General features: G+C 39.3%; 1 protein-coding gene across 1 annotated transcript; it reads right to left on the bottom strand.

The window, feature by feature from the left end:
• Positions 1 to 301: 301 nt before the first annotated feature.
• LOC131079623 (expansin-A2) lies at positions 302 to 1990 on the bottom strand. The gene is made up of 3 exons (XM_058017626.2): positions 1626 to 1990; positions 924 to 1242; positions 302 to 833 (listed from the first exon to the last, which is right to left on the bottom strand). Exons 1-3 carry the CDS (start codon positions 1783 to 1785, stop codon positions 530 to 532), a joined length of 783 nt encoding a protein of 260 aa, XP_057873609.2. The 5' UTR covers positions 1786 to 1990; the 3' UTR covers positions 302 to 529.
• Between the last annotated feature and the right edge of the window lie 14634 nt (positions 1991 to 16624).

Genomic DNA, 16624 nt, shown 5'->3' with positions numbered 1-16624 from the left:
GGAAGGACCATGGATAGAATAAAGCCACAAAAATCTAATTACAGATTTTAAAAATATTAAAACCAAAATTCTTGGAAATATTAGAATTTGAGAAAAAGAAATATGATAAAATTGATTTGAATATCTCAATCTATTTTTATTTTATTTCTGTTCTTCCAGTTTATACCAATCTTAGGTCTTTTTAAATTGCATGAAAGAGATCAAGTAAAAAGAAAGCCAACATCTATGTACCAGTCGACATATACGTTTCCCATCACCCAACACAGTCAAGTTTCAAGCTTGCTTGAAAAAAAGCAAACAATTTTAAAATGAACATAAAAGGTTTATGTAGAATCCATAGATATATTATTTAAAGAGCTCTCAGCACATCAAGCTTAGTATTTTTATATGCAGAAAGGGTATATGAGCGGGTGGCTGCATTAGACACACCTCTGCTGCAGTCACATGTACATATGTATATACTTATAATATATATGCTTTCAAACCGATGAGGGTTTTCACAAGCCTTTTTAAGAGCATGCCATGAGCTTTAGAACTGATTTCCTTCAAAGGTCTGGCCAAAGTCCCAATTAGAAGGAGCAACATTATAAGAAGTAATGCTCTGCCCATTGCTGGTTGTAATTTGAAAAGACAGGGGCTGCCCCTTCAAATTGGTTGTGCATTGCCAGTTTTGTCCCCAATTCCTTGTTAAAGGAAACCAATCAGTATTAGACCCCTTTACCTTCACACCCACCACATCTCCATTTCCACCCACATTTGTTATCAGGATCAGATAAAAGTAATAGTTCCCATTAACAGTAAACCTGATCCCTCCCTCCTTCACACAAGGGACTCTGCACAAGAATGAACCCAAAAAACATATATTCATTAAACCCATATCAACAATAATATGAAATTAGAAATGACATCAGAAATAGTTTTACCTTCTGTATTTGACAGGCACAATCCCTGCCTTCCAAATGCCAATCATTTCAAAAGCAGGTTGGGCCATGTCAAAATGTGGTCTGGGTGGATTACACCACCCACCATTGTCATTAGGCAGGGCATAATTTGGAGGACAGAAGTTGGTGGCTGTGACAACCACAGAAGGGCTCCCTGGAAGACACCATTGTGGGTCATCCACACACCTCAGCTCAAAACATGCTCCACAAGCCTCACCATTGTTGAACAGAGCAGTACTCAATGCAGCTGTAGTCAGACCATATCCTTGTGCATACAAATTCCCATATCCACAAGCACCAGCTGCAACAAAATAAGGAAACAAGAACAACAATTAAAGAACTGTACTTTCAACAAGGGTTGCTCATTTCACATGCACAAATAGTCAAATAAAAAACCTAATTTTCTCAGGAAACCCTGATGAGAACTGCACTTTCAATAGATGCTGGTTCATTTCACATGCAGAAACACTAATGCTATTTTCATCAAGATACACTGATGGCAAATGCATTTAGTAGTGTAGCATATGAGAGCTTCACCATTCAGCTCAATGACCCACTTTCCTGCATTAGTCAATTATCTCCAGAGCAACCCAAAAGAGCAGGAATTGGGTCAAAAGCATTTATAAGTTTCCCCATGAAGAAAGATGGCAAAATAGACAAGTTAAAGAGTATAAGGCTTATTACCCATTGTGCCTGAAGCATCTGAAACTCCATAGAAAGTTGCATGAGCATAGTTCCATCCATCTTGGCTGTCACTTTCAACCAGCTGAAAACTAGCAGTGAACCATAACAGTGCTACAACTAGAAGAGACTCGAGCATAATGAGCCTAGGGATGTTCGTCATCTTACAAAACTATGCCTCCTAATCAAGGCCAATAAAGGTTTAGGTAACTCTTAAACTGAAAAAACTCTAAACTGTCCACTATTGAACAACCAATTCCTCTGATACAAGGCAAACTGAAAATAATGGCCAAATCTATAGTGAACAAAATCTAAATGATTACTGGGATAATGGCATTAAATCTCCATTTCTACAATATCTACCAGCAAATCAGCATTTATAGTCACCAGCAAACCAGCATTTGGAAGTTGGCTGTTTTAGCAGTTAAAAATATCCATTTCTTTTTCCTTTTCCTTTATCTTTTATATTTATGCTGTTTGTTTGTTTGTTCTCTAGGGAGTTCGATTTTAGTACACTTTTAACTCCGCCGCAAAATCTTCCGTTTCGTGTGAATGAGGAGAAGGCCAATCATACGTTATCGTCTATTAATTAACTGAATTTCGAAATTATATATATATTTTAATTTCAATTAACTTGTGATTACAGGTAAATGAGCATCCATTGTATTAGATCGAGACAATATGCTTTGAGTACATGTGTATTTTGATAAAGGGAAAATTTAGTAGATTCTATGTTGGGATATTGATAGTTTCATTTATATAATTAAGGAAAGTATTTTACATTTACATTGGTGAAAATTGTATAGCTCGTAATTTTCTTTTGTTTTGAACAAATTTTAGTTAGGTTATTTTTTATGTAGTAATATAAGTGACATAATTTCAATTAAACGTTGGCATATATTTGATTCATATTCATTTCTATTAGCAATTATTCTTGATAATTAGTTATATCATTTAGTTTTGTCATTTTTTTGCTCCAAGACAAATTCACGGCTGTTAAAGCAATGTAACTTATATAATTGCAAAAATGATCATTTGATGTTTCTTTTTCAATTTCAATTATGGGTATGCTTGTATTCCCTCCACTTAGCTATTTGTTCCGACTTAAAGTGAGATTCATTTTACTTACACATTTGGAGTTGTATTCAAGAACTAACCACAACTCATGCGGATATGCTCTCAAATCCAAGTAAGAAAGCTTAACCAATGAGAACCTAATAATCTTGCATAAGGTATCGACATGAACAATGATTGAAATGAATTGCTAGACTTGTGAACAATTATATAATTTGTCACGATACAAGCATGTGGAGGTTGAGAAATAAGTAGAGGATCTAAATGTACTTTCATGACATCAAATTAAGATATGAAACTTCATGAGATTTATTATCAACAAGGATAAAATATTCTTCAATTGTATCCTCCAAATCTATAAGGTCGGACCCAATAAAAAAAACTCTAAAAAGCTACAAAGTACTCATCACAATGAGCTAAATCTAAAAGACAAGGATGACCCTACTAAATTAATCATTAGAATATCTTATTGAAGGAACCCTAATCAAGAGAAGTAAGAGATACTAATAGAATCTCAATGCATGTCAGGTGGCTACATCAATCATCCCACAATGTGTCCACATGAAACTACCAAGTATGAAAAACTATCAAAGTTGTATGTTTTAGAGGATGAGAAGAGTTCTTAGTCTCAAAATAGAGAGTAGAAGATAAAGAAGTTGAATCCTCTAAATATACAATAGGAGTTAACGAAGCTAAAGATTATTCTTGTCTATATAAGAGGTGAAGAAGTGCTTAAGTGAAGTCTCTATGTCATCATTATGTTCAAGAAATTACTAATAATAAATTTCATTAGTTGTATCATAGTCATATGGTAGATTCTTATAATCATCAAGGGGCACAAGATTTTCAATTAGAGGATCATATCACATTAGGATATTTCCATGAGGGCACTCAATGTGTGAGGTTGCCAAAACTATTTCAATATAAAAAAGAAAATAATCTAATCTTAAGACATGACCGTTCTTGTCATCTAATACCTACTTCAACTAAAAAGCACTTGGCTCAAAAACAATTCCATAAGATGAGGCAAGAGGTTAATCCATTTGCAATGCTTTAAGATTTCATTTTACCAAGACTTAAGGTGATAATGGAAGGATGAATTAAAATACCATTAAGAAATATGATATACTCCTCAAATTAGTTAAATAATAGAGCAAACAGAAAAATAAAATGTACAATCTCCTGAAACTACTAAACTAAGAGATCCCCTAGAAAAATGTAGCAATTGCAAGTTTTATACTTAGTATGTATATAATCACCATTTGCCAAATGTATTATAGTGAAATGGATCCCAATTACAGATGCCAAAAGTCCAAATATTGAAATTACAATTTTCAAGTAAAATAGAAATAAACCAAGTTTATCACCATACAATATGTAAAATTCACATATTAAAAAAAAATGATGCGTGAAAGGGAGTTTTTATGATCCCAAGTGGAGCCTTAAAATACCCCAAACTTTTGAGAAACTATCATTTATGAAACTATAATTTATGAAAAAAATAGACACCAAAAACATGAACCAACTCCACTACTCTAAAGAAACCAAATTAAAAAAATATTTGAATGCTAAGTTCATATGTCTAATATGGGCTTTCATGTACTTGTTGTTGGCAAATGCACACTCCAATGAGAAATTGTAGGTGATTAAAGGTATTGTCATTGATGGCAACCTTACAATCATGTGATACCGGCACGCACCAGCACAGGCAGACTCTACACTGGCATACGAAACACCGGCACCGAAAGGAAGAATACCGACACCTTGGCCGACAACAATTTCATATAAACATATTTTGTAATTAATTATAAAATCTTTTTGTAAGCCGACATGGCGGATTGTAATATGACTCATATATGTATGAGATCATTGTAGATCATTTAGGATATGATATGATGCGAAATATGAATAGAAGGTAGCAGACCTAATATGTGAATTATTGGTTAAAGGTTTATGTATGTAGCAGAGCTTAAACCGGTACTGAATCTGGCATAGCAATACAAGACATTGGATTAGTATAATCCATTTTTGTAAGTCAGTGTGACCTCCTTTGTAACTGAGCAGTGAGCTCTAGGCGCTTGGCCTTCCTGCATGTGCAGGCCCCTATTGTAAGCAGTAATATTCCCTTATTGGCTAGTAAGCGAATATTGTGGGTCACAAATCCCACCGAGGTTTTTCCCACACCAGGTTTCCTCATTAAAATATTGTTTTATGGTATTTTTTTCATGTTGTGGCTGTTATTCTTATTTACTGCATTATTTTTGGTTTACCGGTACACAGTTTTAATATGCTTTTCATGTTATAAGTTAAGAGAATTATTATATCGGTCAGATACTGATTCACCCCCCCCCCCCCCCCCCCTTCTCAGTATCTTTGGGAATCCTAACAATTGGTATCAGAGCTTGGTCCTCTATTTTCAAAAGCCTAACAGCTTGAGGAAGATCTTGACACCGGTAGAGATGGAAAACTTGAGAAAGCAATTAGAAACAGTGCTTTCAGATTATGATGCAGAAAAAGTGAAGAATATCAAACTTGAGGATGATCTGAAGGCTGCTCAGGATATTATTCGAGGACTTCAAGAAAATTTCACCATAGCAAGAAATAAAAGAAGAGAACTTTGTGAGAAGATGCAAAAAGAGGAAGATGAAAAGGAAACTCTTAATGATATGGTGAACCAACTGAGACAAGATAATTGTACAATGAAGAATGAGATGCAAGATATGACTATGAGATTTTGTAAAGAAATTGAAGATAGAAAGAAGAATGAAGATGACTTGACTAGAAGACTAAATGATGGTGGAAATGAAAACACAAGACTCAGTCATGAGAATGATATGTTGAAGATAGATCTGATGCATACACAAAATGACAGAACTGAACTTATGAGACAAAAAGGAATCTTGGAAAATGAACTGACTACTGCAAATCAACACAAAGAGAAATTCAAGAAAAGTTCAGAAGAACTTGTGGACATGCTGAAGAATCAGAAACCTAATGGTGATACAAATGGCCTTGGCTTTGAAGTTGGTGAAAGCTCCGGTACTACAAACAATCATGATCATAGTAAACCGGTAAGACAACCTAATGCTTACAAATTCAATGGGAAATGCTTTAACTATAACAAGTATGGTCATAGAGAAAATCAGTGTAGATCTAGAAATTATCATAACACTAATACACCCACCGATCAATATTCTAAATGCAACAAAATTGGTCATAACTCAAAAAATTGCAGAATGAATGTAAGATGTTATGTTTGTGGAAGATTTGGACATCTATCTAATCAATGCAGAACACATATTGGCATATGATATGGGAAAGCTATTCAGAAAAACAATGTGACTTATTATGCTTGTAACAAAATTGGATATATTGCAAAATTTTGTAGAAGAAAGTCCCCACCGGCAAATAACAAAGGTCCCAGGGGTATGTGCACCAAGTTGTGGTACCAAAAGGGGGTCTTAAGATGCCACTTTTTTCTGAAATCAACAAAGTTTGAACTTCAACGACAAATTGAAGATAGTTAGACTCCAAATTTGAAGATGCAACAAGAACAAGAGTCAGAGTGCTTCGAGTCTACTTTCTAAACTACTATTTTTTTTTGAAAATGGTGGAGATTAAGGGCTTCAAAAAGGGGGGCCACAAAAAGTGGTCATGTTTTTATGCAAAAAACATAACATAGCATCTGTTGTGGCCCCCCTAAAATGTTAACTCTTTTTTTTAATCTTTAAAATCGCTTCAGTGAGAAATTAGCTAACACCTTGTAGTTTATGCCAGATTTTTCAGCTAATTTTTTAATGAGTATATGATTTTTTACTAATTTTTGAAGTGGACACATCCTGAAAAAGAGAAATTTGAGCGTGCTCCCCCCTAAAATCATTGATAACTAATCAAAAATGAAAACTTTTTTTTTTAAATTGTGTAGAATGGAGTCTAGTTTCTAAAAATGTAAGTTTCTTCAAAATCCGATGAATGTGTAAAAAACTATACCCGAAATAGTGCATGTTGGTTTTTGATCAAAAACGAACACACTAACAAAAGAAATTATAGATGAAAGCCTTAACGAAATCAAAATGTGAAATAATTACATGCTTGGATAGCTAAGAGAGAGATCAAGGTCTCTATGGTATTTTTTTTCAGTTTTATCAAAACACGTGTAAACCTGATGGAGAGCACGACCAAAAATATGTGAAAAATTTCTAATCCTCTGTTAAAAACACGTCTCAGGCCTGAAATGGTCGTCCAACCCTTTGGGTTGGATGCCCAAGTACAATCCAACCCAAAGGGTTGGTAGTTCCCAATGCAGACCATTTGGTGAGCGCCGAATATGGCGCTCGCCAAATGAAAAAAGTTGACTTTTCCCATTTGGCGCGCGCCAAATGAGAAAAGTCAATTTTTTTCATTTGGCGAGCGCCAAATTTGGCGCGCACCAAATGTCTTGCATTGTCTAATTTGAAGGTTTTGTGATGCAAATATATACATGAAATATAATATTTAAGTACAAGTCACTTTAAGTTATATTTCATGTATATATTGGTAGGATGTTTGAGAGTGGTTTCAACTCTATAGGAGTTATAATGTAGATTCTTGTTTTTAGAGGATCATATTGACTTTCATACTTAGTCAAATTTCAATAATCAACATTCTCCTATTAGCACTCTTTAGATCTGTATCTCACTATCTTTATCTTCCCTAAACTCTACACCTATCTCTCTCCCTCTCATGTTTCTCTCACTTCTTTCTCCCCTCTCTAGGTATATCCTACCCTCTCTACCTTTCATCCCTTCCTTGTACCCTAATTTATATCCTTGACTCCCTTCCTCTCTCTTCTCTCTCACTCTCTTATTATTTCTCTCCCCTCCCACTTGTTTCTCTTGTTCACTACCGATCCCTTCTATCCTCTCTCTCCCCATATCTAGGGCTCTCCTTCCCTCCCTATTCACCTCACTACCTCTCCCTCCCTATATTATTACCCACCTCTCTCTCCCCCTCTAGGTTTATCACTTATCTAATTGTCCACCCTATAGTTATCTCCCTCCCTCTCCACCTTTCTCCCCCTTTCCCTTGCCCCTATCTATTTATGAACACTCTCCCTCTCTTCTCTCTCTACAAACCTAGATCCATCTCGTCATTCTCTAGGTATCTCGCTCCCTCCATTTCTACCTCTCCATCCATCCCCACTTACTCATCTCTTTTTTCTTCTCTTCTCTCTCCCCTCCCTCTCTATATCTCTCCCTTCCTTTCTTCCCCTCTCCATTTATATATCCTTCCCCCACTCTCTCATTATCTCTCTATCTCTCTTATTCTCTCTCTTCATTGTCTAGTTCATTAACTCTCCAACCCACCCTCTCTCCCCTCTCTAGGTTTCTCCCTCCCTTCCTCTCCACCTATCTACCTTTGCATATAGGTCTCATTACCCACCTCTCTTTATCCCCCTCTATCTATCTCACTCCTCTCTTGAAATCTAGGTCTCTTGCCTATCTATATGTCCCCTCTATAGTTCTCTCGCTCCCTCTCTATCTCTCTTCCCCTCCTCCTTAACATACGACCCACAACAACACCAAGTGGTGTCCTAAAGGGTCATAAGACACCATATGACCCTTGACAACACCTAAGGAGTCATATGGTACCCTAAGGGCACACCATATGACACCTTAGGACACAATACAACCCATAACGACACCATATGATGTCCTCAAGGGTCATATGGTGTCCTAAATGGTCATAGGACACCATATGACCCCTTAGGATACAATATGACCCCTAATGACACCTAAGGGGTCATATGTTGTCCTAAGGGGTCATATGACACCATATGACCCCTTAGGACATAATATGACCCTTAACGACATCTAAGGGGTCATATGGTGTCCTAAGGGGTCATAGGACACCATATGACCTCTTAGGACACCATACAACCCATAACGATACCATATGGTGTCCTAAGGTGTCATAGGACACCACATGACCCCTTAGGACACCATATGACCCATAACAACACCATATGGTGTCCTAAGGGGTCACAGGACACTAGATGATCCCTGCGGACACCATATGACCCATATTGACACTATATGGTGTTCTAAGGGGTCATATGGTGTCCTAAGGGGTCATAGGACACCATATGACCCTTTAGAACACAATATGACCCCTAATGACACCTAAGGGATCATATGGTTTCCTAAGGGGTCATAGGACACCATATGACCCCTCAGGACACAATATGAACCCTAACAACATGTAAGGGGTTATATGGTGTCCTAAGGAGTCATAGAACACTATATGACCCCTTAAGACACCATATAACCCAGAACGACACTATATGGTATCCTAAGGGGTCACATGGTGTCCTAAGGGATCATAGGACACCATATGACCCCTTAGGACACCATACAACCCATAACGACACCATATGGTGTCCTAAGGGGTCATAGGATACCATATGACCAATTATTACACAATATGATCCCTAATGACACCTAAGGGGTCATATGGTGTCCTATGGGGTCATAGAGCACCATATGACCCCTTAGGACACAATACGATGCATAGCAACACCATATAGTGTTGTAAGGGGTCATATGGTGTCCTAAGGGGTTGTAGGATACAATATGACTCCTTAGGACACAATATGACCCCTAACAACCCCTTAGGGGGTTATATGACACCATATGACCCCTTAGCACACTATACGACCTATAATGACACCATATGGTGTCCTAAGGGGTCATATAGTGTCCTAATGGGTCATATAACACCATATGACCCCTTAGCACACCATAAGATCCATAATGACACCATATGGTGTCCTAAGGGGTAATAGGACACCATATGACCCTTTAGGACACCATATGACCCATAACAACACCATATGAGGGCTCATATGGTGTCCTACACCATATGACCCCTTAGGACATCATATGACCCATAACGACACCATATTGTATCCTAAGGGGTCATTGGACACCATATGATCCCTCAGGACACCATACGACTCATAACAGCACCATATTGTATCCTAAGGGGTCATATGGTGTCCTAAAGAGTCATAGGACACAATATGACCTCTAATGATCCCTTAGGGGGTCATAGGACACCATATGACCCCTTAAAACACTATATAGCCCATAACAACACAATATGGTGTCCTAAGGGGTCGTACAACACCATATGACCCCTTAGCACACCATATGACCCATAAAGGACACCATATGGTACCCTTCATCTGACACCATATGACTCCTTAGGACACCATATGACCCATAAAGACACCATATGGTGTCCTATGGGATCATATGGTGTCCTAAGGGGTCATAGGACACCCTATGACCCCTTAGGACACAATATGATCCCTAACAATACCTAAGGGGTCATATGGTGTCCTAGGTGTTCATGGTGACCTTGAGAATTGAGAGAGACAATAAGAGAGTAAGGAATATATATGAGACAGTCATATGGTGTTTTATGACCTCTTAGAGCACCATATGACCCCTAACTACACCATATGGTGTCCAAAGGGGTCATATGGTTTCCTAAAGGGTCATATGATGTCCTAAGGGGTCATATGATGTCCTAAGGGGTCATATGGTGTTCTATGACCCCTTAGGACACCACATGACCCCACATGACACCATATGACCCCTAATGACACCATATGGTGTCCTAAGGGGTCATATGGTGTCGTTAAAGGTTATATGGTGTCCCATGGGGTCATATGGTGTTCTATAACCCCTTAGGGCACCATATGACCCCTAACAACACCAAATGGTGTCCTAAGGGGTCAGATGGTGTCCTATAGGGTCATATGGTGTTCTATGACCCCTTAAGACACCATATGACCCCTAACATCATCATATGGTGTCCTAAGGGGTCATATGGTGTCCTAAGGATCATAGGACACCATATGACCCCTAACATCATCATATGGTGTCGTTAGGGGCATATGATGTCCTAAGGGGTCATATGGTATTCTATGACCCATTAGGACACCATATGACCCCTAACAACACCATATGGTGTCGTTAAGGATCATATGGTGTCCTAAGGGATCATAAGGTGTCCTAAGAGGTTATATGATGTTTTATGACCCCTTAGGACACTATTTGACCCTTTAGGACACCATATGACCTCTAAGAACACTATATGGTGTCCTAAGGGGTCATATGGTGTTCTATGACCCCTTAGGACACCATATGACCCCTAACGAGACCATATGGTGTCTTAAGGGGTCATTTGACATTATTAGGGGTCATATAGTGTCCTAAGGAGTCATATGGTGTTCTATGACCCCTTAGGACACAATATGGTGTCATGAGGGGTCATATGGTGTCGTATGGGGTCATATGGTGTCTTGAGGGCTCATATGGCATCCCAGGGGGTCATAGAACACCATATGACCCCTTAGGACACTATATGTTGTCATTAGGGGTCGTATGGTGTCCCAAGGGGTCATAGAACACCATATGACCTCTTAGGACACTATATGGTGGTGTTAGGAATTATATGGTGCATGGGGTCATATGGTGTCCTAAGGGGTCATAGAATACCATATGACCCCTTCTAACACCATATGACCCCTTAGAAAATCATATGACCCCTTAGGACACCATATGGTGATGTTAGGGGTTATATGGTGTCCTAAGGGGTCATAGAATACCATATGACCCCTTGGGACACTATATGACCCCTTAGGACACCATATGACATATCCTAAGGGTTCATATGGTGTCTCAAGGGGTCATAGAACACCATATGACCCCTAAGGACACAATATGACCCCTTAGGACACCATATGATGTTTTTAGGGGTCATATGGTGTCCTAAGGGGTCATAGAACATCAGACGACCCCTTAGGACATAATATGACCCCTAATGACACCATATGACTCCCAACGACACCATATACCCCTCAGGACACCATATGGTGGTCTTAGGGGTCATATAGTGTCCTAAGGGGTCATAGAACACCATATAATCCCTTATGACACCATATGACCCCTTAGGACACCATATGACCCCTTAGGACACCATATAGTGTCATATGGTGTCCTAAGGGGTCATATGGCATCCTAATGGGTCATAGAATACTATATGACCATTTAGGACACCATATGACCCCTAACAACACCATCTAATATGGTCTCTTAAGAGGTCATATAGTGTCCTGAGGGGTCATATGGTGTTCTGTGACCCCCAGGACACCATATGACCCCTTTTAACATCCTAGTACATGACATGACCACTTGTGACACCATATGACCCCTCAAGACACAATATGGTGTCGTTAGGGGTCATATGGTGTCCTAAGGGATCATATGGTGTCGTTAGGGATCATATGTTGTCTTAAGGGGTCATATGGTATTCTATGACCCATTTGGGCACCATATGACCCCTTAGGACATCATATGACTCCTAATGACACCATGTGACCCCTTAGGTACCATATGACCCCTAATGACACTATATGGTGTTTTTATGGGGCATATGGTGTCATAAGGGATCATAAAATACCATATGACCCCTTAGGACACTATATGGTGTTGTTAGGGGTCATATGGTGTCATTAAGGGTAATATGGTATCCTAACGGGTCATATGATGTCCATATGGGTCATACAACACCAAATGACCCCTTAGGACACCATATGACCCCTTGGGACACCATATGGTGTCGTTAGGGCTCATATGGTGTTCTAAGAGATCATATGGTATCCTAAGGGGTCATAGAACACCATATGACCCGTAGTGACACCATATGACCCCTTAGGACACCATATGACTTGTAACGACACCATATGTTGTCCTAAGAGGTCATATGGTTTCCTAAGATAGATAGTAATGGTTTCCTAAAGGGTTATATGGCCCACCATACTCCTGCACATACCCAGATGGGTTATATAGAGATATAAGATACCTAGAGGGGGAGAGAGGCGTGACAGACCTAGATAGGGTGAGAGAGAGAGAGAGGGTTGAGATAGATGGAGGGGGGTAGAGAGAGGCTGGTAATGAGATATGGATGGAGATGTAGAGAGGTGGAGAGGGAACGAGGGAGAAACCTAGAGAGGGTTAGAGAGGGTGTGATGGAAAGCTGATGATGTAGACGATAAAGAGAGAATAAGAATTAGTAGGGAAGGGAGAGAGAGATGGGATACGGAGGGAGAGAGAGATAGAGAGGGATAGGGGAAGAAAATAATAGAGATGCCTATAAATGGGAGGGAGGGATAAGAGGAGAGATAAAAGAATAAAGAGAGAGAAGAGTATGAGGGGATTGAGGGAGAGGTAGACATGGAGGGACTACAAGACCTAGGGAAGGAGATGATGCAGAGGTGGGGGGAAAGCGAGAAGAGGATGAGAGAGTTCAAAAATAAATAGGGGCAAATGGGGAGGGAGATATAGGGGAAGAGAGAGGGAGAGAACTATATTGGGAAAGAGAGATGAGAGACCTAGATGATAAGAGAGAGGAATGAGATAGATAGAGGGCGGGAGAGAGAGGTGAGTAATGAGACATGATGTAGAGGTAGATAGGTGGAGAAGAAGGAAGTGGTAAACCTAGAGAGGTGAGAGAGAGTTGATGACCTAGAATGTAGAGAGAGAGAATAAAAGAGGAAGAGAGAATTAAAAAGTGGGGGAGTGAGATATATATGGGGGTATGTATGGATGGGGAGGTAGAGAGGGAGAGGGGAAGAAATGAAGGGAGAGACCTAGAGAAGGGAGGGAGGGAGAATAGAAGAGATAGAAGAACAAAGAGAGGAGTAAGAGGGGATGGATGGAGAGGTAGACATGGAGAGAGTGAGATACCTATGGAAAGAGGAGATAATGAGGTTAGGGGAGGAAGAGAAAAGGAGGGAGTTCATAAAGGGATAGGGTTAAGGAGGAGGGAGAGGGAGGTAGAGAGGGACATAGAGAACTATAGAGGGGGCATATAGATAGGTGAGAGACCTAGATGGATAGAGAGGAGTGAGATAGATAGAGGGGGATAAAGAGAGGTGGGTTATGCGACCTATATGTAGAGGTAGATAGGTGGAGAGGAAGGGAGGGAGAAACATACAAAGGGGAGATAGGGTGGGATGGAGAGGTAAAGACCTAGACAATGAAGATAGAGAATAAGAGAGGAAGAGAGAAGACAAGAGAGTGGGAGAGGGAGATAGAGAGGGAGAGAGGAAGAAAGGAAGGTAGAGACCTGGAGAGGGGAGGGAGGGAGAATAGAAGAGATAGAAGAACAAAGAGATGAGTAAGAGGAGATGGATAGAGAGGTAGACATGGAGGGACTGTGAGACCTAGAGAATGAGGAGATAGAAAGGTTTGGAGAGAGAGAGAGAGATAACAGAGGGAGAGAGTTCATAAATAGATAGAGGTAAGGAGAAGGGAGAGAAAGGTGGAGAGGGGGGGAGAGAACTAGAGGGTGGACAATTAGATAAGTGAGAAACCTAGAGGGGGAGAGAAGGGTGGGTAATAATATAGGGAGGGAGAGACAATGAGGTGAATAGTGAGGGAGGGACAATCCTAGATATGGGGAGAGAGAGGATAAAAGGGATAGGTAGTGACCAAGAGAAAGGAGTGGGAGGGGAGAGAAACAATAAGGGAGTGAGAGAGAGGAGAGAGGGAGAGAGTCAACAATAAAGAAGCGAGAGAGTCAACGATAAAGAAGCGAGAGAGACAAGAGAGGGAGAGAGATAGGTCTAGAGTTTGGAGAAGATAAAGAGAGTGAGATATATAGCTAAAGAATGCTAATGGGATCATGTTGATTACTGAAATTTGACATGTCGATTATTGAAACTTGACTAAGTCTAAAATTTTATATGATCCTCTAAAAACTAGAATCTACATTATAAGTCCTATAGAGCTATACTTAAATTTTATATTTCATGTATATATTCTTCTTTGGGGGTGGATTTAACATGTGTCAAGATTGAAAAATCTAAACACTCACAAAACCTTCACATTGGACAATGTAGAACATTTGGTGCACGCCAAATTGGGCACTCGCCAAATGCAAAAAATTGACTTTTCACATTTGGCGAGCGCCAAATTTGGCGTGCGCCAAATGTGAAAATTCAAATTTTGTCATTTGGCGAGCGCCAAATAGGGTGAGTGCCATATTTGGCACTTGCCAAATGGTTTACTTGGGAGAATACCAACCCTTTGGGTTGGATTTACCTTGGGCATCCAACTCATAGGTTTGGACGACCTTTTCACACCAATGACACATTTTTATGAAAAAGTAAGAAGTGGCACCTTTTTGGTACCACAACTTGGTGCACTTACCCCTAGCTTGAAAGGTAAAGAAAAGGTTGAAGAGGTGAAGCAATAATTCTCAAAACAATGGATCAGGAAGTCAAATCAGAATGTTGATGGAAATACCCCCTCCACCGGTAGAACAGAGTAACACTCCACCAGTAGGAGACTCTTCATCTAACTGAAGGAAAATCCTTGGGGGTTTAGCAACAAAATGAAAAACATGCTAGTATTCCCTCGATTGATGGTGAGAAGTTGAAATTACTTCTATACCGGCAGATGAGTTAAGTTGTGACTTAACCGGCAAGCATTAAATGTGGTAGTTCAAGAAAATAAAATTATAAAGAAAGTGTTTTGGCTCCTTTTTCATTCACCAAGCATTCAAATCTTCGAGAGCGCGAAAATTCCCGAGCGAAGGCATCCTTAGTGAAGAAGTGAAGCAGTTCATCAAAGCACTCATCCCTAAGGCAGATTGAGGTATTTATAACTATGGCATCCTCATCCACTCCTGAATTTATTGCAAACCCTTTTGTGATTGAGGTTATTAAACGCCCTAGACCCGTATTCAAACTGGTTCCCGAAATTGCGAAGAAAGATGATAGCATAGGTGCATTCTCTCAAATTCCTAAGGGAGTAGTATATGCTTAAGACCCTAGGATATACATACATTGTCATATAGAGGAATAAGGTGATGATGAGATCAAAAACATGTATAGGACTGTGATTTGTGATAAATCTGGAAATGTCAAGCCGGAACACAAGATAGTAGAAACCCTAGGCTTTATGGATATTCTTAGCATTCCTGATTTTCCTGAAGATGTAATAAGAATAGTTCTAAGTAGAGTTCATGGTGAATTCTTCTGGTTGGATTCGATTCATAAAATCACAAAAGAAGCAGTAAAAGCAGTAACAGGGTTACCTTCCACCACCAGCAAACCTGACAGAACAAAGAAGGTCTCGAATGACACAGTGATGAAACTAACTGGTGGAACTTTTGACAAAAGGTCTCTAAGGGTAAATGATGTAAAGGACATCAATGTCATATTTATCAGTATGATCTTAGGTTACAAAGCCACACATGCAAATAGATTGAACTCAATTTCTAGCCTATGTATCAAAAGTGCATATGATATGGTCAATGATAATGCTAGAATAGATGTGTGTGAATGGCTCAAAGATGAACTGATAGACAATCTAAAGAAGATTAAGGGAGATAAGAAAGGAACCTTTAGATTTGGAAATTTACTTGTATGTTTAATGTTGTACATTACTAAACAAGTACCCGGTATTGGTAGAAGAGATTTTGGCTTTGATATATCGGTAGGAAAGCAACTATTGGATCTATTGAACAATATGGGAGAAAACAGGGAGAAAAACTTAAATGAACATTTTCAAGCATTGAAGGCTAGAATGAAAACTAGAATAAGACTGTCACAAGCTATTGTAGATAAATATCAGAAGTAAATTTTCTTTGTAATTAAAAAGGATGAAATCTGGATGGAGGCGGTTGTCCCTAGAACTATCTGGGTAACTGAAATGGGCTATGAGACAGATGATAACATTATTGAAACTTATGCAAAATCCCTCCTTGAAGCACCAAAGGAACCCACTGAGAAAGTCTTTGGATATGCAGAAACAATTGAGAGTGGAATTCAGTCTAGGAAAAGGGTTAAGAAGGTTGAAGAAATAGTAAGG

Source organism: Cryptomeria japonica, chromosome 8, assembly GCF_030272615.1.
Source record: "Cryptomeria japonica chromosome 8, Sugi_1.0, whole genome shotgun sequence".
In the NCBI taxonomy this organism is placed as follows: Eukaryota; Viridiplantae; Streptophyta; class Pinopsida; order Cupressales; family Cupressaceae; genus Cryptomeria; species Cryptomeria japonica.
This window is presented reverse-complemented; position numbering and strand designations above follow the sequence as displayed.

Coding starts and splice junctions, on each gene's coding strand:
- LOC131079623 (XM_058017626.2), bottom strand. CDS start 1,785: ATGACGAACATCCCTAGGCTCATTATGCTCGAGTCTCTTCTAGTTGTA. Junction 1,243..1,625: donor AGATGCTTCAGGCACAATGG/GTAATAAGCCTT, acceptor ATTTTGTTGCAG/CTGGTGCTTGTGGATATGGG. Junction 834..923: donor GTGCCTGTCAAATACAGAAG/GTAAAACTATTT, acceptor ATTCTTGTGCAG/AGTCCCTTGTGTGAAGGAGG.